The sequence below is a fragment of the Terrapene carolina genome, unplaced genomic scaffold (genome assembly GCF_002925995.2).
Source record: "Terrapene carolina triunguis isolate 2854851 unplaced genomic scaffold, T_m_triunguis-2.0 Scaffold789, whole genome shotgun sequence".
NCBI lineage: Eukaryota > Metazoa > Chordata > Testudines > Emydidae > Terrapene > Terrapene triunguis.
Window position 1 is genome coordinate 1695983 of NW_020665140.1, and position 26984 is coordinate 1722966.

Genomic DNA, 26984 nt, shown 5'->3' on the forward strand with positions numbered 1-26984 from the left:
CAGACAGGTAACAGGCTGCATTGTATTTGTTCACAAGTTCTTATACCTAGGGTTACCATATTTCAGCACGGAAAAAAGAGGACGGGAGGAGCCCCGCCCCCGTCCTGCCCTAGCCCCGCCCCGTCCTGCCCTAGCCCCGCCCCTTCCACTCCCCGCCCCCCTCAGAACCCCAACCCTCCCCCTGCTCCTTGTTCCCTGACTGCCCCCTCCTGGGACCCCTGCCCCTAACTGCCCCCCAGGACTCCACCCCCTACCTAAGCCTCCCTGCTCCTTGTTCCCTGATTGCCCCCTCTGAGACCCTCCCCCCATCCTAATTTGCCCCCTAGGACTCTACCCCCTACCTGTCCCCTGACTGCCCCAACCCTTATCCACACCCCCACCCCCAGACAGACCCCTGGGACTCCCACGCCCCATCCAACCACTCACCACCCTCTGACAGCCCCCCCCAAAACTCCCGACCCATCTAAACCCCTCTGCTACCTGTCCCATTGACTGCTCCAATCCCTCTCCCCACTCCTGCCCCCTGACAGGCCCCCCTCCCCAAGTCCCCCACCCCCCCCCCCTCCCTTGACTGCCCCCTCCAACACCTCCCAGCCCCTTCTCCTGCCCCCTGGCCCCCTTGTTGCTGGCCTTTCTTCGCCTAATGTCTTGGTGAACTTGCTCAGGAACTGCCTGAGCCACTCGTCGGCATGCTGGGCAGCAGTGGGGGAGGAGCTCCAGACTGCCGGAGCCGATCTGCGAATGCAGGGAGGGAGGGAAGGAGGGAGTGATTTCTGTTGCAGGGGAAGCGGAGGAGGAGCCCTCTCTGGGCTGGTCCACACTGGGGCGGGGGATCGATATAGGAAACGCAACTTCAGCTACGAGAATAGCGTAGCTGAAGTCGATGTTTCCTATATCGAACTAAAAGTACCTACTTCGGGTCCACGCGGCGCAGGCAGGCTCCCCCGTCAACAGCGCTTCCTCCTCTCGGCGAGCAGGAGTTCCGCAGTCGACGGGGGAGCGCTTCTGGGATCGATCTATCGCGTCCAGATGAGACGCGATAAATCGATCCCAGAAGATCGATCTCTACCCGCCGAATTAGGCGGGTAGTGTGGACCAGCCCTCTGGCTGAGTGTCGGAGCCCCATGTAAGTGACACCGTCCAGCCGGCAGCACTGTTAGCCGCGTGTGCTCTGCATGGGGGGGGAAGTCCGGACATTTACAAATTCCCCCCGGACGCTATTTTTAGCTTAAAAAGCCGGACATGTCCGGGGGAATCCGGACGAATGGTAACCCTAGACACCGTCCATAAAGCCATATTGTGCCCTTAAGTGGATATGCAGTTGGGGAGAATGCAAGGAGCATGTAACAGCAGGTGTGCCCTTATTCCACATGCCAGGGAGCCCCAGAGAGGAATTTTGTCTCCCTGGGGCAATTCAGTTCTCCAGCACAACTAACAGTCAGGCAATGCCACAAGTAAGCCTATAATAATGAACCAGAGTTTAAAAGGATTTCAATTATACCACACTTTTATTCTGAATGCTGCTTGAGTTTCATCCTTCCATGTCAGTCATATGACCCGAGTGACTGAGACGTAGGCACATTTCTCTTTGCTGTGGTTTTGCCATGCTATCCCTCAAACAACGAGCAGGAAAGCCCTGCTGAGTTGTTTCTAAAATGCCATCTGAGAACCAGATTTTCTCTCTTAAGTCCTCTTATAGCAAAGCAATGACAAGGAGAACAAGACAAAAAGGTAATGAAATGCAGAAACAAAATAATAAAGTCTAATCATGCACTCTTTTCTTTAAAAAAAGTAATCAGAGTATAGAGAAGAGAGAAGAATATGAAATAAAGGTGTAATGCTAAAAGTATTTGGTGCAGTAACTTATCTTCCAATTAAAAAGTAAAACATAGGGAGAGAGAAATAAGTTTTCAGCTGTCCATGGACTCTGAAGCTTTGGAAACACTGTGAATGAAACTTGTACAAAAACACTTGTGCATCTCCCTGATATGGGAAATTTGTTTAGCGTTAATAAATGCTAAGGCTGCACAGCATATGCTGGGTGGTACGCCAGCAGTGACACAGGATGCAGAATCAGGGTGCAATCCTGCTCCTAACAAAAAGACTTGCTGGGAAGAAATAGTAAATGGTGTAGGAGGGTTAGTTTTTTTTAAGAGAAAAAGAAACATTTGTATCTCTTCTCTGCGTAAGTTGAGGAAGTTATTATTACAAAGTTGGGATGTTATGTAGGTGCTTTGCACCATGGAGTATTTTAGAGCAGTAAGTAAAGCATTAGTAGTCTCAACTACTGCATATGGACTCAGCCAATCTCCATATGAACTATTGAAACTGGTCAGAGACACTGAGAATAGTAAAAGGTGACAGGATGTTCTAGACTTATTTATTAAATTAAATTAGCCTGGTAATAGAACCGTGCAAATACACTTATAGTCGATTCCAAGAAAACAGAAGCGTCTTATCTGGAAGATCTTTGAACTCTGTTTTTGATCTTCAGCCCCATTGGAATTTTCTTCCTCTATTAAAAGTTAAGCATTTTCTTAAAGATGTCCAAATGGGTGCTTTGTTCTTCATCAGTGCACAGCATATCTGGTCTCATCATTTCATGCATGCATAGAATGGCAAGCCAGGATGCAGTCCTTTTTTATGTTTTTACTGCAGTATTTTGATATTAACACAGAACATAATAAAATATATTAAAGTGAACATTGGCAATATTTTGTTTTAAAGCGACAAGATGAAAGTAGGAAGAAGGGCATATATTTAATGTTCTGAGCTACTATCATACAAGATAACAGCAAAGAAAGGAAACAAATACTGCAGAACTAGTGCTTTTGGGGCCAAGAAAATGTCATTGATACAGCACAGGAAGAGCAAGACCATCAATAGTCATTAGTGTGATTTGTGCACATTTTTTATTTTGAATTATTGTGCAACTGAAAATGATTGTGGATAAGGAATTGTTGGTGCCTTTGCTTTTTATGTGAAAATATTTCCCATTTCTGCAGTACAGACAGCAATGCAGATACACACGCATTGAGTCTCCAGGACTTTACATCTTGTATAGTGCTTTAAATCTGTGCAAAGCAAGGTTAAATGCTACCAAATCAAAATGGACTGCATTGGATGCACGACAGAAAAGAATCAGGCCCACAGAGAACGTACTTCTGTTTTTTTGCCCTTTTCAGTTTGTATATATTTTGGAATGATTTCTGCAGAAATATCCAGAAATGCTCTATAGGCCCTCTCTTGTTGTACATTGCAGTGCCCTTGATATACTCTTTGTCTCCGTCTCCTTCAACCAAAGAGAAAAGAACATTTGAAACCATTATTTCCTAGTGCTGCAGCTGCTAACTAAATAGATACTTTAGGTCATTTAGCTAATGTTAGTGTTTTGCCTATGCATTGTCTTGCTCAGGTGCACAGGGAGAAGAGGGCATATGGAGTCTGTTTATCCCTTCTTCAAAGCTCCCAAGAAGGAGCCCGGCAGAATAAGGACCTTTGAGTGCTAGGCAGGGGATCCCTCTAACTTGCACAGTGCAACTCACTGGCGGAGAGGAGGCATAGTGAGTCTGAGGCCTGGCCATGCCACCAAAGAAGAGGACCATGCCCCTATGGAGTCATTTTGCTTGGAGTCAGACCAGGTCTCCAATTCCTCTGTTTACAAGCTGCCTTCAGTAGCAGGCTCTAGTGGAAGTGCACACTTCCTTTAGGAGCAGCAGTAAAGAATGGTTCATAGCAAATGGCTCTCCTGAGCCATTCTGTCCTCAGCAAGCAGAATGGCTCAAGGAACGTCCACTTGATTACTACCTCTCTGCTCTTCTCCCCACAACCCAGATTGCCTACAATGGTAAGGCCAGAATATGGGGGGTTGTTAGTATTTTTCAAAGCTTCTCTTCCTAAATGCTTCCCTGGGCTCTTTATTCACCCGCACTGAACTGGATTCACAAAACTACACTCTGGTGAAAGTAATATTTCTGTCTGTTACATAACATTGACAAAAAGCTAAAATTTCCAAAGTGTTGTTTCTTTGCAAAATACTTCATGTAGTTCCACTTCCATGGATAAAGACAGCACTTCAGTTTGCAGGGCTGTCACTGTGCCATTTTAAGCAAGTACTAATTAAGTGTACATACACAAAATGAAAACTGCTTATTCAGATGTTTATACCACAGCATTTTGGGGGGACTGGGAAAATCTGCATTACCTTCATGTCAAGGCCCCCTTAATCTATTTAGCACAGCTTCTTTTAGATGCCACCAGCATTCCTTATTTTAGCTACTGAACTAGTGGTCTGGAGTTTTGACTATTCAATGAGGATTTCCTGACTCGCGCTCCTTTTGACCCGTAAAACATTTTTGTTTAAAAAAAAATTGTTTCTAGTTCTGAAAAAGGTAATTTACTTCAATTCCACTCTAGAAATATTTATTTCAGTAGCCAGAATGTAAGACTCATTATTTCCAGTGTGAAAATAGCTCTAGGGTAGAGTAAATATAAATAGAAAATGGGCATGAGACCATGTATTGCCATGGCTATAATTCCTTGTAACATCAAGAACTCCAAGAACAGAGTTTAAAGTGGCTTGTCATAATACAATCCCAAGATGGACTTGCCTTTTGTAACATTTTGTTTATTATTTGTGTGTACAGATGTTCCTTTTTGTCATCTTCCACACCCTTTTCCACACATCCTTTCAAGTTTATCTTCCCTCCTAAACCTCACTTTCCCTCCCATTGTTCTGGCATCACCTCTCAATTCACTGTATTTTTAGGTAGATCTCTAAAGGGCAGAAAGAAAAGCTACTTCCATTACCAAATTTCTTGGTATCCCTTATTAAAAATACTAAAGAAATGGCCTCCTACATGAATGGTCCCAAATGCTGGAGTGTTGCTATTGTGAAGCCTATTGTGTTTTGGATCATGAGGGTAGAATACTGTAGTGTTGTTTTAATAAGGGTTGTCACAAATTATAAATTAGGATTGTTGTTTTCATGATGTTATTGTCATGACCTTTTTTTTACTGTTCATGTTCTGTCAAATCAAAACCTTCAGAAATACCAACCATCCTATTTAGAATAACCATTTTTCAGCAAAATATTGCCAGTTTTCTACTTTTCCCCCTCCAATACTCTCTCCTAGTCCAATACATTTCAATTAAGTTTAAGAATACGTCCCTTTATTCCTATTAATAGTTTTCAAATGTTGGCAAGTATGAGCAGTATACATAAACTGATGGTAGCACATCAGTAACCATACCAATTTCTGTCCCGACTGCCGTTTGACTGGAGGGTGTTATAACTGAAAGAGAGAGTTTAAACATACATGTCCCAAAACATTGCCAACTAGTGATGAAAAACTAGATAGCTGTATTTCTCCACAGAACCGTAACTCTTCAGTAAAATACAGTGTTTTTTTCTTTAATGCATAATAATAATAATTAATAATAAAACCACACAAATGTTTCACACACACACACACACACACACATTTGAGAGTGCTGTCACTTTAAATGTCACTCAAGCCTCCCTCTTCTTCCACATCACTCCCAGTAGCCATATAGGAACGTCTCATGAGGATGAAGATTGTGTGAGAATAAGCATCATTAGTACAATAAAAGCTTTATCTACCCCACAGCTTTTACAGCTTCAAAACCAGCTGCAGGGAACTTGGCCCTTTGTGGATCAAGACCAAGGTAACAGCCAACAGCAAGACCCCTGTGGCCATTTTTCAAAGCAGAAAAAGCTTTCTACTTTTAGCTTCAATATAGTGAAAATAACACAACTGTAGATAAACAGTAGTTTTTAATGCTTCAGAATTGGGACTAGGGAATTGCTGTGTTCTGATGGTGGATGCTTTTGCAGATGTGAAAGCAAACTTTACACTATAAAAATCCCAAATGCTTCACACAGCAGGAGAAAATATCATAATAAATCACTTTCTAATTACTTCAGATAAATTAAGTTTTATTAGGTTATGTGGATTAAGATCACTGGGCTGGATATTCCTCTCCTGTGGCAGAAACTCACAAGAAGAGAAAGGCTTTCCTGGAAACCATATAAGGTCACTTTTTAGAGGTTCCTCCACATCCTATCCTGCAAGAAGAGGAATTTTCACTCATTTAGTGTGGCAAGGGGCTGAGGTCCTCAACCCCCACTGATCCCCAGAATCCAAAAGAAAGCAGAAGGCAAGCACAAGGATCCTAGAACTGTCTTCATTGCCTCCAGGTCCTTTCCTGCAGACAACTTTCTGCCATTGCCTGTCCATTCCATATCTGTATCCTACAACCTCTTCATGGGGGCTAGCAGCCAATGAGGAGTTGTTAATGTTGCTTCTGTGAGGGGCAGTGGGATCCATGGGATCGGACACTGGACTGGGGAGTCAGAAGTCTTGGATTCTAAAGCAGACTTTGCTATTGACTCATTGTGTGTCCTTGCGCAAATCACTCAACCGCTCTGTGCCTCAGTTTCCTCATCTGTAAAATGGGAATAATAATGCTTGCTCACTTGTGGAAAGTGTTTTGGGGACCTATGGATAAAAGCCGCTATTTATGTATTATTATTATTATTTTATTTATTTGTTATAGCAGGGTTACCTTCCACTCAGCTATCTTCCCTGTCTGGTGTTCTCTGGCTCTGGTCCCCTGTTTGTCCAGCAGAGGGGGGTGCATGCTGCTCATCTTTCCGGTTGTGTTGTAGATTGGATCCGTGATGTGCAGTAATGAGAGAACAAGTAAAGTTATTTTTGATTAAGAAATGAGCTGCCTGGATTTTATCTCATTAATTTGAGCCATTTGAGGATGCCCACCCCGATTATTTCCATGCCTTTTCTCCCCTCCAGCTGTCAACTTTGCTACAGCCTACCTTCCTGTTGATCCCATCCAACTCCCAATAGGTACCCTGGGACACTTCCACACTCACCGCAGTCTCAAATTATCTACATCCCTCCCCCCCCCACACACACACACACAGCCCTCCTTTATTCTTTCCATTCAAAACTCTTGTTGCTGTTTTTGACTTGTTCTTCCCAATTTCTTGTGTGTTGGTCGTACTGGTGCTGGTTTAGCATCTTGAACATTTGGGAGTTTTAAGTGAGGTTATTTGCACCACTGATTGGGGGTGCTAGATTTGTCAGGGCTGAGAGCAGTGATTTATTGAAAGGGATTGTGTTTTCATTTGGATTTAGTTTTTGATCCTTTAGTGCTTTGTGATGTCTTTTGACTAAGGTGGCAACAAAGAGTTGAAACCATGAGTCTCAAGCTTGGCACCTGGAAAAATGGAGGCAAACAAAAGTTTTGGGGACTTCTGAAAATTTTCACATATATGACCAAAAAGGTCTATTCCACCTCTTAGTGGTTTGATTCTCTGGACCAAATTCTGCACTGACTTACATCCCATGCAGTCCCACTATCACCACTATACTGCCTCCTCCCTCCACCCTCCCCCCCTTGATCATTATTTTATCTCCTACAAACTAAAAAATATCTCTCGTTGGTCAGGAGGTGGCGCTCTCACTGTTAGCCTGGCCAAGACCTGAGAACACTTTGGATGTGGGAACAGGCAGCAAATTCCCAGAGCCACTGCATATCTATCTGGTGAAAGTCACTTAACTTGACAGTGCACTGGACAAAAGAACCTTTGAAAGCAGCTGTGTGTCCTTTGTTGTTGTTATTTCTTTCTTTTTAAGTTCTCAAGATTTCTGTGAAATGCAATCCCTAACTGGCAAAAGAAAAAAGTGGTGATTTTACACTTCTCCCCCCAACTCCCTGTTCTGCCACATCATGGACTAAGAAAAAGGACAACTACTCAGAAAGGCTCCCTAGTGACCCCTTGTGTCACGTTGTTGATTGTCCTTATTCCCACAACTTCTATACCAGCCACTGAACTGTGACACTGCATCAAAATCATGGAAATAAGGCACTTTTACTTCAGTACAGCTTCTCAAAACTCACTTAAATTAGATGCTGAGTGTGTGTGTGTGTGTGTGTGTGTGCGTGTGCGTGTACACCCCAAACTGAAAGAACCTTGGTATATATACTTACCTTTTGGGGTCAGGAAAATCACATTTATTTTTAATTTTCCCTTCCTTGGTTACACAAACGCAATGTAAACATGCTTTTCAAAATTCAGAAGCTCTCTGTTGGCTTCCCAGATGGCTGCAGTTCAATAGTTTTTTGTTTGTTTGTTTGTTTTTTCATGATTTCCTCAGCCTCTTCTTGCAAAGTGCTAAACAGCCATTATGCCTTTTGCCTGCACATTGAGATTCATCTGCAGCCTCTAAACTGCCTCAAAAGTGCTTCAATTTTACATGAGCACTAAGCTGGGGACTGGGAAGCATTACCCAGTGCTGAAGGCCCAGATCATTAGAAAGAGCATGTAAATCCTCTGAACCAGAAATAAAAAGTGCATAGATTTTCTTTGTGAAGTCTCAACTGCAGCTTTATGTAAAACATGAACCTCTGGCAGGTTTTTTTCTGGCCTCTTTAAAAAAAAAAAAAAAAACAAACGACCCCACACGCTCAAGGACAGAAAAAGCATTGGGCTTTCTGTCTAGAGCTGGAGTAACTAATACAGTCACTCTCTGTCATGCCTTTCCCTCTGAACGTCCCCTCTCCCATGCTCCCTTTTAGTGGTACCAGTCCTTCAAAGTACTGCTAAGGGACCACCAAATGTGACTGCAGTGACTGCTGAATGACAGGAACCTCTGAGCTGCTATGGCTTGACACAAATGCAGATGTGTTCGTGGACGAGAGCCCTATATTATTTCAGAAATTATAGATTCCTATGTAAGTACAGATGAACACTTGTACTGAGATTTCTGGAGAGATAAATTGTAGTAGGATTATTAATTTGCACCAAGGAGAGGGAAGAAACCCAAAAAGCATGAGCATATGACACTAAATGTGTGAGAGAATCACTCATTTTTGGTGCATTTTGTAGACGTTTTGCACAAGTGGGGTGGAACTGGAAATTGTCTCTATAGAAGGATTTTTGTTGTGTATTTCCTTTGTGTGTGAAAATATTTTTAACAGCAAATAGCCAGCTCAATGTTGTTTTAAAGATATTCAGCCTCACGTGTCTGCCGAGGTGGGTCTGTGTTACTGGGGCTCTTCTACAGCTACCACAAACATGCAGTAAAACCTGAACCGTCAAATTCTATTCCTGTCTGCACAGACAGTCCCCTGGCAGCTAAGCTGGTGCAGGTTTCCTGCACAAGGGGGAGGGAGCAAGATTTGGAGAGGGGATGCAAGAAAAGGAGGGCACTTAGAACCAGAGAATCAGGTGCTACACTAGCCACAAGACAGGCATAGCCTCTGCCGAGCATCTCCAGAGCCACTCTGTGACCTGAGGAGAAAGGATTCCTTTCCACTTCCCCTCTGAACATATATCTAGAGTCTACCCCAGCTACAGGGCCGGCTCCAGGGTTTTGGCCGCCCCAAGCAGCCAAACAAAACAAAACAAAAAAAGCCGCGATCGCGATCTGCGGCAGCAATTCGGCGGGAGGTCCTTCGCTCCGAGCAGGAGTGAGGGACCGTCCGTCGAATTGCCGCCGAACAGCTCGACGTGCCGCCCCTCTCTGAAGTGGCCGCCCCAAGCACCTGCTTGGTAAACTGGTGCCTGGAGCCAGCCCTGTTCAGCTACTTGGCCTCTGGATTAGGATTAGAATGTGTGCCTCAGTTTAGAATTTGTCCCTCTGTGCTCTATGTAGAATATTTGTGAGATCATGATAGTAACAATAAAATTGTATATATTCCTCTCTTTGATCATGATGTATAATATTCCTCTCTCTGGTCTTCTGTAGCAGTCCAGATGTGTGGATAAAGTTCTTCCCTGCCCGCAGGCAGAGACAGTACAGTTAGACCTTTTAATGATATCATCCCCTTTAGACACAGGGTGTTCTTGGCTCCCAGACCCCGTTACCTCTGTCTCGAGCAGGTGGAGCATCATTACCTTTGGAGCTGAGAGAAAGGCATGAACACAGAAAACAATGCAACAGGCCTCATAGGCCTAATAGCATTTCTGCCCAGGCACTGGTCTGCAGCTGCCTCCATAATACCACCTGAGGCACTGGCAGCTTTGCACACAGAGCAAAACAAGTCGTTCCTCCTTTTTCAGCTACAGAAGCCGCCACGGCCCCTGGAACAGGAAACATTCCTCCCTACCTGTTCCCACTTGAGCAGCAGCAACCCACTGCCCTCAGAAGGAAAAGCTGAATGAGATCCAGCTGCTCTCTTAGATCCTCCAGAGGGATTTCAGTCCAAACTCTGCCTCAGAGTCTGTGGGGCCTATGAAAACTGCCTTTAAGGCATTCAGGGAAAAGGGACTAAGCTAAGAAATAGAGAGAAAGTGACTCTCCTCTTTCCAGCAGCCTTCCACCTTGTGATACCCTCAGACAAGGACCAGTTACCAGTGATCCTCAGGCTACTTCCATTACAAAAAGGGAGTCCTAGGGAACAAGGAGGGTAGGGGGAGAGCCACAGGGATGATGAGGGCCAGGGGCTGATCAGGAAATGCCTGATCCCCACCCCTAAGGGAAACGGGAATTCAGGTTCTTCCAGGGTTTACCTTCACCTGGTAGCTCTTGGCTCTAACTGCCTTGTCTTCACTAGGATGTTTCTTCAGGTTAGCTGACTCGAGTTAAGAATGCACCTTTTTTCCTAGTGAGGACAAGGCTACACAGGGCACAACCATAGCTGAAAGCTATTCATTTAAAAATCTGAGCTAATAGTTACAGAAAATTGTTTGCAGTATGCACCTAGTTCCTCTGTGTGCCATTAGCCAAGCAGCCATTACTGGGAAGTCAGAAAGAGCAGATGCATGCAATAACAGGGTGCAAGGTTGTTGGAGGAGTTTTAAATCACTTAGTTTTATTATTTATTTATTTCCAAATATTTTTATTTCTTATTTCTTTGTTGTTAAGATTGCAGTTGATGTGTTTAGAAAATGAAGTATACAGGAGGCATGCCATCATGCAATCATCTCTGTCCCAACAGAATGCAAAGAGAACATTTTTCTCAGCAAGAATCATTATATTTGAAGCAGTCCTATTTGTGCTCAGCCTATTTATTAATTTTTGAAACACCAGACACCATAACAGAAGTACTTTGAAGCGTTTGAACAGAGTCCTTTATGGCTGTGACAGACCCATCTCTGAAAGATTATAAACAAGTTTCCATCGTCACAGAGTATTGATGTAACTTATTATTTATTATAAAAAGAAAATTTCATCGAGTAAAATTATTCAGGTCCCCCCTCCCAAAAATGGACTGTTTACTGAGTCTGTGACTGAACAGTACATCAGATAGATATTCTGAGTCACCTCTAAGTGAAAATGTTGGCCATACTCTGCTTGAATCACTACATTTTACCACATGAGACCAAATATTATAACAAGCACTGGGTGAACCTTTTATTAAGTACATCTGCAGTCATATCATTTGGGTTGTGCTCTTGGCCAGTTTGATAAGATAGGGAAAATTCTGCCTTTTTTGGATGAGGCATAAAGCTGATTCTGAGTAACTGCCAATTATAAGTGCTGTTGGAGTTGAACAAATATGGATGAAATCCTGGCCTCATTGAAGTCAATTGCAGAACTCCCATTGACTTCAGTGGGGTCAGGATTTCACCTGTGCAGGCAGCTATGAGACATCATAGTCTAGTCCTAGTGGCTAGAACAGGGATCTGGGGAACATAAAACAGGGGTTCTATTACAGGCTCTGGCACTGATTTATTTTGTGACCTTGAGCAAGTCCCTTTACCTTACTCTGTGTCATTTTCACCATCTGTGAAATGCAGATGTACATATTTACGCACTATTGTAGTGTACCTTAAGATCTTTGGTTGGAAGGCACTGTGTAAGTGCAAGGTATTACTAACATAGTTATTTACAATGCACATATCACACAATATTTCTTCGCCCCAGACATGGTGGGTGACAAGTTGCTATCTCCTGGGAGATGCATTCTCTGGCATATTTGATTACTAGTTGAAGAAGTATCTCTTGGTCAATTGAAAGCACAAAAACACAAAATAGAATCCATTAACAGAAAAAATTACACATACAGATTCTCAGAATTTGGAAACTGAGTTTATACTTGCAGCTGAACACACACACGTTTCCATATTCCTTAAATAACATCAAAATAAGTTTTGGCACAAAGGCGCTCTGGAGAGTGCAGATATTAACCCTGCTCACCTGGACAGATTCCGAGCTGGATAATTAAATTCTGCTTTGCTAAAATTCTTCTTAGACTTTCAAATAAATACAGTATTCTTCATTGCCTATCCTAAACTATTGTATAGGGTTGCTGTGCCCGATAAAACAGTTGTTGGGTTTCACCACAGGAGTGAATGGATTTTAATGGTGGGCACAGTGAGATATATAAAATAGTGTAAGTGATATTTATTCTGCCATGGAAATCATTAGGAGTTTGTCCATTTAATTCAATGGGCGCAAAATAGAATCCATTAATTGTTATTACTGTTACTAATTATATAATACCATAATATTATATGATTACATTACATTTATGGACATTTTAAAAAAAGAGATACAGCTCCTGCCTTTGAAGAGCACATAATCTACCCATAGTTTACTTAACCAGTTAATATATTAAGCACTTTGGGATCATCAGAATGTGCCTTTGCTAGACTGTGTATCTAGAATGCAAGTTATAGTAAAGGGCTGTGTCTATAATAATTCCCTCCCTGCTGTCCCTTTGCTCCAGGAGGGGAAGTGATTAGCTGTTCTCCTCTACCAGCTGCAAATGATTGTCCCTCCAAATATCCCTCCAACCTCCTGTGCTCACTTAGCTGTATCAGTCAACAATTAGGCAGATTTAGCCAAGGCTCCAGCTATTCTGTGCCTCTTCCCACCCATTCCCCACCCACAGATGTCCGAGTAAACAGTGTAGGAATGTAAGGAAAGTTCTATCTCTTTCACTCGCTTGCATGGGTGTGTAGTCCAAGTCACAATCCAGCCCAGAAGTATAATTTTCCATTGAAATGTGATAAGAGGCATGTAGTGTGGGTGAATAGTACTAGATTAACAGCCCTGGAGATGGAGGCCTTCTCTTAATTCACAGAACTGGTGTAAAACAGGCACTTTCAGTGCTAGTTGTCCTTAACCTCCTCATCAATATGCCTCAGTCCTTACCTGGAGGAACAACCTGGAGGGGTAAGAAGGTTGTTCAGTCCTTGGGATCTCTGCTGAAAGTGCCAAAGTGTGTGTGGGCGGATTTTATATGAAATCAGAGTGGTTGGTGTGTGTAAATATCCCAGAAACTAAACAGTTTCAAAGTCATCTTCTCTTTCTCAGACTTCTTTCATAATTTAGATTATCCAAATCCACAAGACAGAATTCTAAGCAAGTATTTCTCTCCTTTTCTTTGTTCTCCCTTCTGAACTTCCTCATTTTCTCTTATTTCAGTTTCAAAACTTTGAGCAGTTCTTGGGGCTCCCTTGCAATTTTTCAAGTTGTTTACTGAGGTCAGAGATCAAATACTTGTGAATTAAAAATGGGAAGGCATGTTTTTATGGATCGCTTTCTTTCTGATAGGTTTCAAAGTAGCAGCCATGTTAGTCTGTATCCGCAAAAAGAACAGGAGTACTTGTGGCACCTTAGAGACTAACAAATTTATCTCAGCATAAGCTTTCGTGGACTACAGCTCATTTCTTCAGATGCATAGAGTGGAACACACAGACAGAAGATATTTATACATACAGAGAACATGAAAAGGTGGAAGTACGCATACTAATTGTAAGAGGCCAATCAATTGAGATGAGCTATCAGTAGCAGCAGAAGAAAAAACTTTGAAGTGATAATCGAGATGACCCATAGAAGGTGTAAGGAGAACTTAACATGGGGGGGAAAAAATTCAATTAGTGCAATGACCCAACCATTCCCAGTCTCTGTTTAGACCTAAGTTAATTGTGTCTAATTTGCATATGAATTCGAGTTCAGCAGTCTCTCTTTGGAGTCTGTTTTTGAAGTTTTTTTGTTGCAAAACTGACACCTTCAAGTCTGTCACTGAGTGATTAGAGAGGTTGAAGTGTTCTCCCACTGGTTTTTGAATGTTATGATTCCTGATGTCAGATTTGTGTCCATTTATTCTTTTGCATAGAGACTGTCCAGTTTGGCCAATGTACATGGCAGAGAGGCATTGCTGGCACATGATGGCATATATCACGTTGGTAGATGTGCAGGTGAACGAGCCTGTACATTCATAAGATGTCATTACCAGTTCTTATGCAAAACTGATTCAAATGGCTTGACTTTCTACTTTGACTTCTCACTTTAAGGCTCCACACCACCACCACCCTGGTGCAAGTGTGTGGGGGGGGTGGTAATGGGTCACAACACCCACTCATTCGTGGATGGCTGCGTCCAAGGTCTGGGTAGCCTGCACAGGGGTAGAAGTGTATATTCCCCTTATGTTCCTAGGTGAGCATGCAGGCCAAGGGATAAACCTCAAACTAGGAGATAGTACAAGCAAAAATTCCCCCTCCCCACCAATCATCTTCTTACTATTTATTTCCATGAAAGAGAGTAGGAGCTATACTGGAACCACAGCAGGGAAGCTTTTAATAAAGATGGTATCTTTATTTATTGAATTTACATACAGTATATGGAACCTATCAAACATTCTAGCTGCCCACAAATGCATTCAATTATCTCCCTACAATTGGGTTTGTTATTACATAACTATAAAATAGGAAGGCATCTGCTTCTGGTGGTTCATGTTTGAATTTATGCAAATATATTAATTTATGCAAATTTGCAATTTACTGGAGTTTTGTCAGGCTATCGGCAGGTATGCAGTTGTGAATGGGGCTTTATTTTGTGTTGTGGATACCTGTATGCTGGGAACTTGACTGAAACTATCAACTCATTTCACAGTAGAAATGAAACATCTGTGGGATGGTAACGTGTTTCAGTTATTACTGATACGGGGTGGATTTGAATTGGTGTCCTAGAGGTTAAGTGCTCCATAAGCAACTACCAGTCGTCCGAGCTATTGAATCCTCCTTTGTGTGTGGTGCATGTGTGGTAGACACACAGGGGTAAGTGTTTAAAAATGGCTTCTAATTTTGTGCTCACGAGTATGTGCATCCGTATATAGTCAGGCAGGTAGACATAGAACTGAATGTCCAAACAGGCACACTCAGATTCTGTGAGAGCAAATATAGAAGCCATCTAAAAAAACCTGGGCTATAAAGCATGTGTGGTGTGGAGCAAATTCTACGTTGACTTACATCCCATGCAATTAGTGAGGTTGTATGAGGTGTAAATCAGTGCAGAAGTTGGCCCAGTGTGAGTATAAAGGCTGGGTTACATTTAAACCAGGATATGTGTAGTTCTGTAAAAAACAAAGGACTAAAAAAGCAGTGGGGGATGTAGAGGAAATTAGTTTATTCTACTGTTACTGTCAGTCTCTTGGTCTCATACAGTGTTTAATGGGATGTTGTCAGGATTTAACACCCACGTTTTGACCTACCTTAAAAGTTACATTGCAAATCAACTGAGTCCTTAGAACAACATTTGTAATGCAAAAGGTGGCTCCTGAGGAACATTACAAAATGAATTCAACCTATTTCCTGTGATTGAATAGTAGAAGCACTTCCAATAGTGGTAAGATCAGGATCTCGCTTAGAAGTCCTCCTCTCAAGGTTATCATGCTATTATTATTCTCCTGTGAGGTTTTTAAGCAGTACAGTACTGGATGAATGTAGAGAAACTGTATCAGGTCTTCTGTGGGACCTATACAGCATCATTTCAGCATGATAATAGGTCAGCTGCTGTCTGAGATACCTCAAATTAAATGTTTCCTAACACAATTAGGAAGTGTGACCATGGTAAGGATTATTTTTTAAGTGACACCAATAGGATTCTGACCTGTTACAACACAGAGGAAAATTACCCCATTCCTAGTTGTATGACCTTACAGCCAGATTCTGCCACCTTTTCTTAGGTCGAGTGGTACTTTACTAGGTAAGAAGTTCCTTTTCAATCACTGGGACTCCTTGTGAAATGAGGCACTACTGAGCATGAGTAAGGCCAGCAGAATCAGACCCTTACAATGTGTGAAAGTTCAGGAGGAATCGCGCAGGGTCACCTTCTGCCAGACATGCCAACTCTGTGAATTAATCGCGAGAGATGCGATTTCAAAGTAAAATGAAGCCTGACTCATGATCTCGGTATAGAACACTCAAAAGTGTTCTCGCCCGAGATCATGAGTCAGGCTTAATAATTTTACTCAGAAATTGCTGTCAGCCCCAGTGGCTGGGGCCTCCTGCTGCCAGTCAGCCCCAGTGCTTACTCACACAGACTAGTACCTTACTCCATAAATAATCAGTGTGGTTCCTAATGGAGTAAGGTGCTACTTAGTAAAATTAAGGGTGTCAGAATCTGGCCCATAAATTTCTACATTCACTACCTATACATATAGCATATCGTCCCAGGTAACGTCTCAGCAACTGATTTGATCTTCTATATATGCTAGAAAAAATGTTTAGCTTAGAGCAGGGGTTCTCAGACTTTTGTACTGGTCACCCCTTTCACACAGAAAGCCTCTGAGTGCGACCCCCCTTACACATTAAAAACACTTTTTTATATATTTAACACCATTATAAATGCTGGAGGCAAAGCGGGGTTTGGGGTGGAGGCTGATAGCTTGCGACCCCCTCACCCATGTAATAACCTCGCAACACTCTGAGGGGTCCCGACCCCCAGTTTGAGAACCCCTGGCTTAGAGACAGATGTAATCATATGGTGATACTGTATTTATGATCACATCCTTTTAAGCACAAACGGAAAATGTGCTTCTAGATGGCTACCACACAGTTTGTGAGATCAAAAGACTTTAAACAACCTGAAACCTGTGAGCGTTTGTTATGTCCTAGAAAAGCAGTGCCTAGACGAGCTTGTTGCTATTAAATGGAGAATGTATTAAGAACCAAGAGATAAAAGTTATGCCAGTATATTTAATGGATGTTATTGACATGATGTATATTTCATATCTTCAACATATCAGAAAACTGGATTTGCATCCAGAATTTTAAGTCCATTTTGTAATCATTATTAACCAGTACTCCCCTTTCATTATAAGACTACTTGCTTTAGCCCTATAGTAACCTAACTCTCTGCTCCATCAAATTCCATTATAATCAGCCTCGTTGTAAAAACATAATATTGTAACATTCAAACTGCTAGGCTCTTGAGGCTATAAAAAGTGGGAATGTACTGAAGTGAGATCTTTAGACTAGCAGCAGTTGCACTGTGAAAACATAACCCCTTTTGAGCACATCCTGTATATATAAGCTATTTTCCCCTTATAGATAGGACGATGAACAGCCCTGGACCACTTTTGGAGCCCATTGAGCTCTTCCAAGCAAAGCAGTTTTAGAAGGTGGTGTTTGCCACATTTCCAAATATATATGCCGTATTTTGTTTTGACTTCATCGAAGTACAGCAACCAAATTTTGAGTGTTTAGTTTCCAGGAGAAAAGCTAGTATGTATTTTCCTCAAAATAGCTTATAATTTCCTGGGCAAACATGTCAAAGATAAGGAAATTAAAAAGATGGTAGGCTATATAATACCTAGCAGGAAAATGCATCTAATTATAAAGAGTTCCTACCAAAACTCTGTATGATATTGCATGCTTCAATTCCTGTTGTTGTTTTTTATGATGTTACGTTGTTAACTGAGTTTTGGATGGAAAGAGTGTGCAGCATAAATGACAGTATACAACTGTGCAGAAATATTAATTAATCATCAGCTTCCTGAATGGAGCCTCTATGAGGCTGGAGGCAAAATCAAGGGTTTGCTTGGCTTCCAGAGCATGCAGTGCGCTCTGTGCTGTACAATTGGGAACATTCATGTTATGAATATCACCTTGTAATTCATGTTGTAAGAGGCTGGGAGTAGCTGGCCTGAAAGTCTGTGTTCAGCAGAAAGACTCATAACCCCTGTGTTAGTTATTCAGTGATGGGGACAAACTATGCAGACTAAGATCAAGTATCTTTTAATTAAATTTCCTGGCATTACAGTAAGGAAAAAGAGAATCAGTCACGCTATACAAAATATTTGTATGTGAGGTTTATATACTTAAGGTCCTTTGTTGGACTACGTTTTAGAAATGGTGATGATTTTATTTTTTATGGATGGACACACTCTACAAGTTTATTGAGACTTTGGCATCAGCAACACAGTGCAAATATGTTAAAAAGTGGTGCATAGATTTCCCTCCCCCCCCCACACACACACACACCTTGGCTGCCATTTTAAAACTGAAGTGAAGAACATTTTCACAGGGTTGGTGAATTGTAAGGGTGGGATCACGCAAAACACGGAGTATGTCAATTGGTGTTAAAAAGTCAGCATCTTACCAACAGGTTTTGCAGTGGTATCTCAGATACCACAATATTTCCTTGTACTTAGAATAGGAAAAAATGTTTCACATCAGATAGCACTGTGTGGTAACTGGGTAAATGCTAGGTTTGTAATGGCAGTGACAGCATTATCATCACTGTTGTTTTCATTGCAGATTTTTGAGGATTGCATTAAAATGCATTATTAGAGTATATGGGGGAAGACATTAGGGGGCAATGCAGAGCACAGTGGTGTGCAATACTGTAGTGCAGAGTAGACCCTTGTTCTGGACAGTATTGTTCAAAACAATACTGCTTACAATTATTAAACTGCAGGGTTTGAGACCATCAGTGTAGACAACTTTTATATTTTTATGAGGGGTGAAGCCACGGTGCTGTGCACAATTTAGTGTTTGAGTGAACAAGAGTTGCTCCATCAGCATTCCAAAACAGGATGATATAGTTTTTTAAAGGAGGAGACTTGTATTTTTACACAGCTCCCGATAGTGTGAGATGGGAAGCATGTTTCGTATTAAAATTGTACTGTGCCAGCAATGGAGCTACTCTGGCTTACACTAGCTGAGAATCTGCCCGATGTTTAGATGTATAATGTGTGTGTGTGTGTGCACGTATACATGATATAAATGAGTCTTGCAAAATATTCACTTGTTCACTCACCTATAATGTTGTTGGGTGAGTAAAATGTTGTTGTTTTTCTTAACAGTCTCCTCATGATAAGGGCTGTTGAGTAGATTATCAGCCAGGGCTCAGAAGAGTTTAACAAGCACACTCGCATGCGCACTCTCTCTAATATATTACTCTGAACAATAGCTTCACCAACTCTAATACACTCGGGATATTAATTGTATCCTGACAGGTTTGATTGTTCGGGAAGTGAGCATTGAGATTTCCCGTCAGCAGGTGGAAGAACTCTTTGGACCTGAAGATTACTGGTGCCAGTGTGTCGCTTGGAGCTCTGCCGGCACTACTAAGAGTCGAAAGGCCTATGTTCGCATTGCATGTGAGTACCTCTTCTCTGGGGTGAAGTGACTCTGGGTTGTTTGGGTGGGAACTTTTGCTTCTAACCACACACACTGAATAGGCCTTGAATCTTCTGTGGTGGTTGATGCAGCATGTCAGACTTCAGACCACCAGTATTGCACTTAGATGTGTCAGTTCATCATTTCTTCTGTTTCTGAGAGCCAGACTTGCATCCTCCTCCTTCCAGGTTTATGAAAGAAGAAAGCCAACAACAACAAATTATTTGTGAAGTTCTGCAATGATCCTGACCCAAGGAAAGTGTTTGCAGCTAATAGGCTGGAATTTATCAAAGCAAACCCTGTGATGGGATAAGAACAATTCCCTTGTGTCTCTGCAGCCATTTAATAATGCTGCTTTTGCCTGACAAACAAACAGAGACCAAATTTAGCATACCACTGTAATCAGAGACGAACTATGATAGCAAACATAGGCATCTTAACTCTTAACATTTCATCCTTGCTATGCATGGTTACTAATCTCAATATTTATTTGAAATCCTTTCTCCACTCTCACTCCACCCACGAAAAAACATGACAACCAATTTCCAGACAATAGATCTTCAGTTGACAATACAAATATTTAATGTTCATTAATTTTCAAAAAGGGGCTTGTCTTTGTACAGCATTTGCAGCGGGGATTCCCATTTCCCTTTCATGCGGATTAAGTGAGTTTTATTTAATACAATGCAAGCAAGCTGCGTAATTCAGAAATTATTTCACCTGCCTTTGGAAAAAAGAACAAAGAAACATTGTTTGGTGTACCCGCAGCTGGATACTTGTCAGGCTTGTCTAGACTGAATATAGCCTGACATTTTAGAACAAGAGAAGAGAATTCCTCTTCCAGGAAAAAGAACATCTCCCTTACCAACACCTTTAAGAAGGAAGACTAAGGAAGGACTATTTGCTTATCATTTTGCTATGAAATAGTGTCATCTCAAGCCATTACAAATGGCTTTTTAGGACTCCATCCCACTCTCAATGAAGTCACTTGGGTTGAGGCTGCTGAGTGCACTTACAAATCGAGCCACTTTTATTTACATGTCTAGGTATAGATTTAGGAGGCTAATTTTAAGTACTCAAGTTGAACACTTTGACCTAAGCTACTTGACTAGAAATGGATCTTGCCTACAAATTTTTGATATTGAAATGGATCTGGAGAAGAATCTCCCCAGAGTTCAGTGGAGTTTGGATGCAAGGTTTTGGCCTCGTCCCTCATACAAACACAGACAACTTGTAATCAGTTTATCAGATATTATTGCATCAGATAATAACACCTGGCTCTTACGTAATGCTTTTCATCAATAGATCTCAGAGTTTTACATAGAGAAGTCAGTACCATTATTAGAACTGAGCAAAAATTTTTAGACTAATAGTTTATTCACCAAAAAATACAGTCTTGGATTGACCAAAACTATTCATGATTTTGGGTTGAATTTAGCAAATAGTTTTGACCAAAAAAACGGGGGGAAATCAGAAAAAGTCCAAACATTTCATTTCAACGTTTTTGAAACAAGATGTTGTGACTTTTCATTTTGAAACACTGGTTTGTTTAGAAATTTAGCTAGGCTTACTTTATTAAAATAAAGATAAAAAAATCCACAAAGAAAATAAAATATTTTGTTTTGGGTTGCACAATACAAGTCATTTAACCTGAAACAAAACATTTTTGCTTTTTCGTTTTGGCAAGAAAAGTGAAAAAATTCTGTTTCGGGTCAAACCAAAACAAATTTGTTTTCTTATTTTTATTTTGGTTCAACTACAGAACCGAAAAATTTATTATTCACTCAGTTCTAATAATTGTCCCCATTTCAAGGATGGGAAAATTGAGGTCCAGAGGTACATTGACTTGCCCAAGGTCCCCAGCATATAAGTGGCAGAGTGAGGAGTAGAACCTGAGTCCCCTTCTGGTACTTTATCCGCTCATTAGGTCATGGTGCTCTTAGGAGTAGTTAGGTACTTCACTATCACAGGAATACTATAAATATCTATATAGACAGAATCTGCATTGAATCCCAATTTCCCCTGATTCTGGAGTGCTTCATACATGGCATTTTGTATTGAATCCTTTTCTAGGGGCAAACAAACATTTCTAGAGTTCTCTATGGTCTTTCTGACAGGAAAGCAGTGAACTTTAACTACCCATTCCAAATGTTAGCACTGTGCTTCAGAGAGCTTTAGCAATGTTTCAACAGCTTTTTTAGATTACAAAATCTGTATTAAATCACCTAGTAGATTTTGGTGCCCTGCCAGTTAGCACTTGACAGATGGCCATCATATTTACTTCAATTAAGGGTTTGAATATATATCAGATGAAGATAACAGGGCAATGTTACAGATGTGTAATTGCCTTTCATGACATTAGATATATATACAGCAACTGCACTTTAGCCAAGAGTCTGTCAGTGATTTCATCATAAACTTCTATTTTCAGAGGCTTATAACTTAGCTGTAAAAAAAAATAATCATTCTGGGTAGAAAATTGGCATCCAAGATCTTTGCTTGTGATTGATATTTTTGACCACATTTAAGAGCGAGGGAGAGAAAGTCAGTCTAGTAATTTTTATAGTGCTTAAGTGTATTTTTAAAAATGGAGGAATTGAGCCTATGAACTTTCAGTTTTGCTTTTTGATGATAATTTTTTGCATACTTTCCCTTGATTTGGGGCTTCTTGGACAATATGGCCCAGGCCTGTAGCCTCTATTCACGGGACTAAGAGCTCCAGTGTTGGGTATTTAGCCTGCAGATTTATACCAAGCAGTAAAAGCACAGAAAAATCATCTATTTTAAACTACAAACTTTTCAGCTGACCTCATAGGTAAATAATAAATATTTGTATGGACTCTAAACACATACAGTATGTACATCAGTGAGTGGTGACATTATTGTCTAAAAGATAATAATAATTAGCCAAATTCTAATAATTAGCCAAATTAGCCAATTCAGTTATGCCAGTGTTAATCCAGAGTCGCTCAGTTGATTTCAGTGGATTGACTCTGAATTGACACCAGCATAAGTAAGCCCTATTTCAGCAAGATACTTAAGCACTTGTCTAACTTTAAGCAGGTCCCACAGGACTATTCCACTGCTTAAAGTTCCAGCTCAAGGATCAACGGCCAAGGTCTGCACCGTGCCAAACTTTACTGTTGTTTTCCTGAGACTTTTCCTACTCCAGCCCTATCAGGCTTCTGCTCTATCACACTTGTGAGTAAACCCTTCCTTAAGGCCCAGGATCCCAGGCTTCTACTCTCCCGCGAGTCTTCTCCTTTCCCTCTCTAAGCCCAAAGAGTGACTGCCATCTCCTGCCCTCACTTCCTGACCTTATACCAGCCCTGCCTGCCCCTGCCCAGCTAGTCTTCATCCCCACTCAGTGCTTGATCATCAAGGCTAACTCCCCCTCGGGATGGCCTATCAGGTTACTTAACCCATCCTGGGCCACAATAACCCTCTCTGGGATAGTGTGGGGTGAACACCCCGTCACACCTGTCTAGACTCGATTTGAAACATAACTAAAAATTCAACAGTAGCCATACCCCTATAATTGTGAAATCTCAAATCCTACATCCTCTGGGCATGCCAAGATAGGCTGTGCAGGATGACATATCACTAATCAGAAATACTAAGCGTGCCAACATTTAAAATAAGCAGTAGGAGGATCCAGCACTGCTGCCTGAGGGAATGGTTACCCAAGAAGTTTATTGCAGTGCAGCTGTACCACTACTGTAAGCTCTCTAATGTAGGCGCGCTAAGCCAACGGGAGAGAGCTCTTCCGTCAGTTTAATTACTCCAGCCTCCACAAGTGGCAGTAGCTATGTCAGTGAGAGAAGCTCTCCTGCCAACATAGCGCTGTTCACACTAGTTCTTATGTCAGTGTAACTTACGTTGCTCGAGGGGTGTGATTTATTCACACTGGTGAATTTCACAAGCTGGTGCATGTTGGGGAACCGTGGGCCGGAGCACCACTGAGTTAGGAAAGAGCCGTCCTTGTGCTCCCCTGGTCATTATCTGAAACAAGCAATGCGTGGGGAAGGTCTTTACACTCTCCCTCATATTGTGCACCTGCATAGAATCCCTGCAGAATCTGGCCCTGAAATTTGCCTACAGTAAGCACACAATGCGGAGTTTAGAAGGAAACAAAACACAACACAACTCTCTGTGGTGTTATGACATCGGGCCAGACATTTTTCATTTTTAATGAGTACAAAAAAGTGAAGGCTAATATATTTGGGGGAGGGAAACCCTACAGTGCTCTGTGTGCAACAGTTACTTCACATTAATAGCCGTCGCTGGTGATTTCAGCACAAGTCGTACCGTACCCTGATGACATAATTAGCCCTTTCTAGCATGTTCAGAAGAAAGATACTTTTTTTTTTTTCATTCTGGACCCCCGTGTTATTGCTTTGCAGGGTTGTAGAATTATTGTATCCTCTGGAGGACCAGTTCTGAAGTCCATTAAAACAAAAACAAAAAATTGCATTCAACATCTCTGTTCATTGACCGTGTAATAGAATTAACTGAAAAGTAATTTGAAAGTGTGAAGAATGTGCATCCTGGAAAAGCAGCTTGTATTTATTTAATTCAAGGTCAGGCATGTGTCGTAAAGGACATAACAACCTGGTCAATGGAAATTCACTGCAAAAAGTCAATTGAAAAATCACATCAGCCAAGTAGAGAACTTCAGTTGGTCAAGAGGGAAGGCATCTTTAAATTTGGAGTAAAGAGTGGTGTTTTTCAGAGAGATACACATGCTGGAAATTTAACCTGGAAGTGAAACTGATTCAGAACCCAAGGTTGTGACTTCTTTCAGTGTGTAGAACTGGGTGGTGTGATGTCTGCAACTTTGGACCATTTGCAATTAAGGTTTGGACCTTTCTCATTGATGAAGGTTATTCCTGAATAGTGGAATGGAAACTCCATGATTTTCCTTGGAATTCTTCCACTGGAGAGTTTGGTCTCCCCACAACAAAGAGACTGGAAGGGGTTCACCCTTGTAAACTGGCAGATTCCCTAGGATCTGTTTAGACCTGAAAATCCTAAGTATGTTAATGATCCAGCAAATGGAAAAAGAGAATGAATAATAGTGGAGCTGGAGAAATGCAATTCATTGTCTGGGATACATGATATTAGATGGTGCAAATACAATTTTCCTCATCATTCTAGGCAAGCCCTAGTTATATTGACTCTAGGAGGTGCTCAGATGCTTTGAAATATTAATGTACACTGGGCCTAAAATATACTTTTCTTACTGAATTAAGTGACTGTAGCTTTATGGAGAGAAGACAAAGGAGTTAGGATAGTTTTTTCCTTTTGTTAAAAAAAATCCAAAACCATGCATTATTTTAAAACTAATATTTGAAAAATGTTGATCTGATTATATGTATAAAATCCTACATTCTCTGCTTGAGCAAAATTCCTGTTGAAAGAAATCAATGCAAGCTGTGCCTATGTAACCAAGAATAGAATTAAACCCGGTGAGGGTTTCACTTGATAAAGACTAATTATGTACTGCAGGATATGACCTAAATTGTGGGCCAGTTCCATAACTGGTGTCATTGACTTTAGTGGAGCCAGGCCAATTTACCCCAACTGTGAATCATATCTTATCAATTTACAGCGCAATTGAATAAATGTGAAATTGGCCTGATTATCTTCTCACTTGTACCAGTTTTACATTGGTGTGATTCCATTAGATTCATTGAAGTTACACTTGATTTGCCCCTGAAAATGTACAATCACACGCAGAGCCAGTATCTGTATGTCCAACTTCTGAGTTGCTGAAAACCTGCTGCAAGAAATAAATAGCTTTCCTCCTAATTTCATCGGAGTAGGCTTTTTGCATAATGAATTTAGATGCCTTCTCATTTTTGGCTCATTTCCAGTGTCTTGGAAACAAATGGAAACTTAAAAAAAAAAATTGCTCTTTTCCACTAAGAAATCGCTATTTAATAAGGAATTGTGCTTATTAAACTTGTATTTAATTTTATATTAGTTTTCTATAGACTTAACTAAAAGCCTTTTTTTTCAGAATTGTTTTTGTGTGTTTTTTTTAAGAAGAGAGATTAAATAGTAGCTTATATACATGTCTCATACTGTATACAGATAAGATTAATGTGGTACAGGAAAGTGGATTGGTTTATGTGATAGATTATCTCCACTTATGTTGGACAGAAGACAGATGTGAAAATAATCACACGTTCATTACTGGCACTCAGGTAGTGAACCTTTTAATTCTGGGGTTCTGTGCTCATACATTATGTTGCTGAATTACCTATTTTCCCATTATTTTCACATCCAAGTAGTCTAGCACCCCAGACAATATTGTGAAGAGACAGTTCCATTGCCTCCAAAATATTAGAGAATACTGTATTAGTTATAAGATCTTGGAGAAAGAGGACAACTAGGCCGGGACATTTAAAAGAAAGTCAAGAACACACAGGAGTGTGAAATATGAAAAAATGAAGGGAATTGGTTATACATGGTATGTGTACATTGGGCAGTACTAAAGAGGGGGCCTGATTCCTTCTTCCCTGCAGGTTGAGTAATTCCCAGTCAATAGGTGTTACTTGTATCCTGTGTGGAGAGAACTGGGCCACATGGTCTTGAGTTGAGATTACTCTTGAGCTAAAGATGGACCTCCTCCATCACAAGTCACAGAAAGAGAAAGAAGGTATTTTAGAACTCATCATATGCATTAGCTCATTTACATATTCACTACACTAGAATCATTCTTGTCAAGCAACTTTTTCTAGCAGGTCTATATCTCTTTCAAGCGCTCACATCTCAAAATATGGATACTTTTCTCTTTGATACATATGGCTTTGATTCTGCAGTTAATGGTAAATTAGTGCATTTACAGCCAAGTGTAACCAAGACAGTTTTGAGTATGTTCCATCTTTAAAACAGACCAAAAACTGAATATCTTTCTCAATGGACATTGCATGAATCCCACCCAGTCTACCTTGGAGTAAACCTAGATAAATTTCTCACCTGATCTTAACCACCTGAGGAAAACTGCAGCTAAATTGAGGATACGTAACCTCAGCAACACCTAAGCAAACTGCCCAGCACTTCATGGGGAGCCAACACTCAAACTCTCTGATCATCTGGTTTAGCCCTCTGTGAGTCTGCAGCAGAATATTGTGCTCCATCTGGCTCCATTTGTCTCATGTCAAGTTGGGTGACACACAACTACACTCAACTATGCACATCGTAACTGGGACAATTCAACCCAGACCGGTACCATGGCTCCCTATGTTAAGTAACATCACTCTTCCACACATCCCCCCCCCAGAGCACAGCCCCCCGCCTGCCCCGGGACCCCTTCCCACCCCCCCAGAGCCCTGACACTACTGCCAGATTGGTTGAGAATATCAGGACAAACTCAAGCTACCACTTTCACAGACCTCTTCAAACACCCAAGGGTGTGGTTTTCACCAGCCATTGTAGGCCCATTTGCCCTGCCGAGATTTCTCCACGACATTGATGTGGCATGAAGAATGGTCTGCAGCTGACATCAGAAACCAGTCTCCTGTAACTGACCTGACCATACGTGTACGTGGCTTTGATTTTCCATGCCAGTCATGGG

The 26984-nt window shown here is 41.4% G+C and overlaps 1 protein-coding gene across 2 annotated transcripts in view; it reads left to right on the forward strand.

The window, feature by feature from the left end:
- Positions 1-26984, forward strand: part of UNC5C (unc-5 netrin receptor C) — a 350903-nt gene that overhangs the window by 227835 nt on the left and 96084 nt on the right. Inside the window, exon 3 of one of the 2 annotated variants that reach the window (XM_024197612.3) lies at positions 19240-19383. The exons of the other annotated variant lie outside the window; for it this stretch is intronic. Coding sequence (XP_024053380.2) covers positions 19240-19383 — 144 coding nt within the window. The remainder of the gene's footprint in view (positions 1-19239; positions 19384-26984) is intronic. 2 annotated transcript variants of the gene reach the window in all.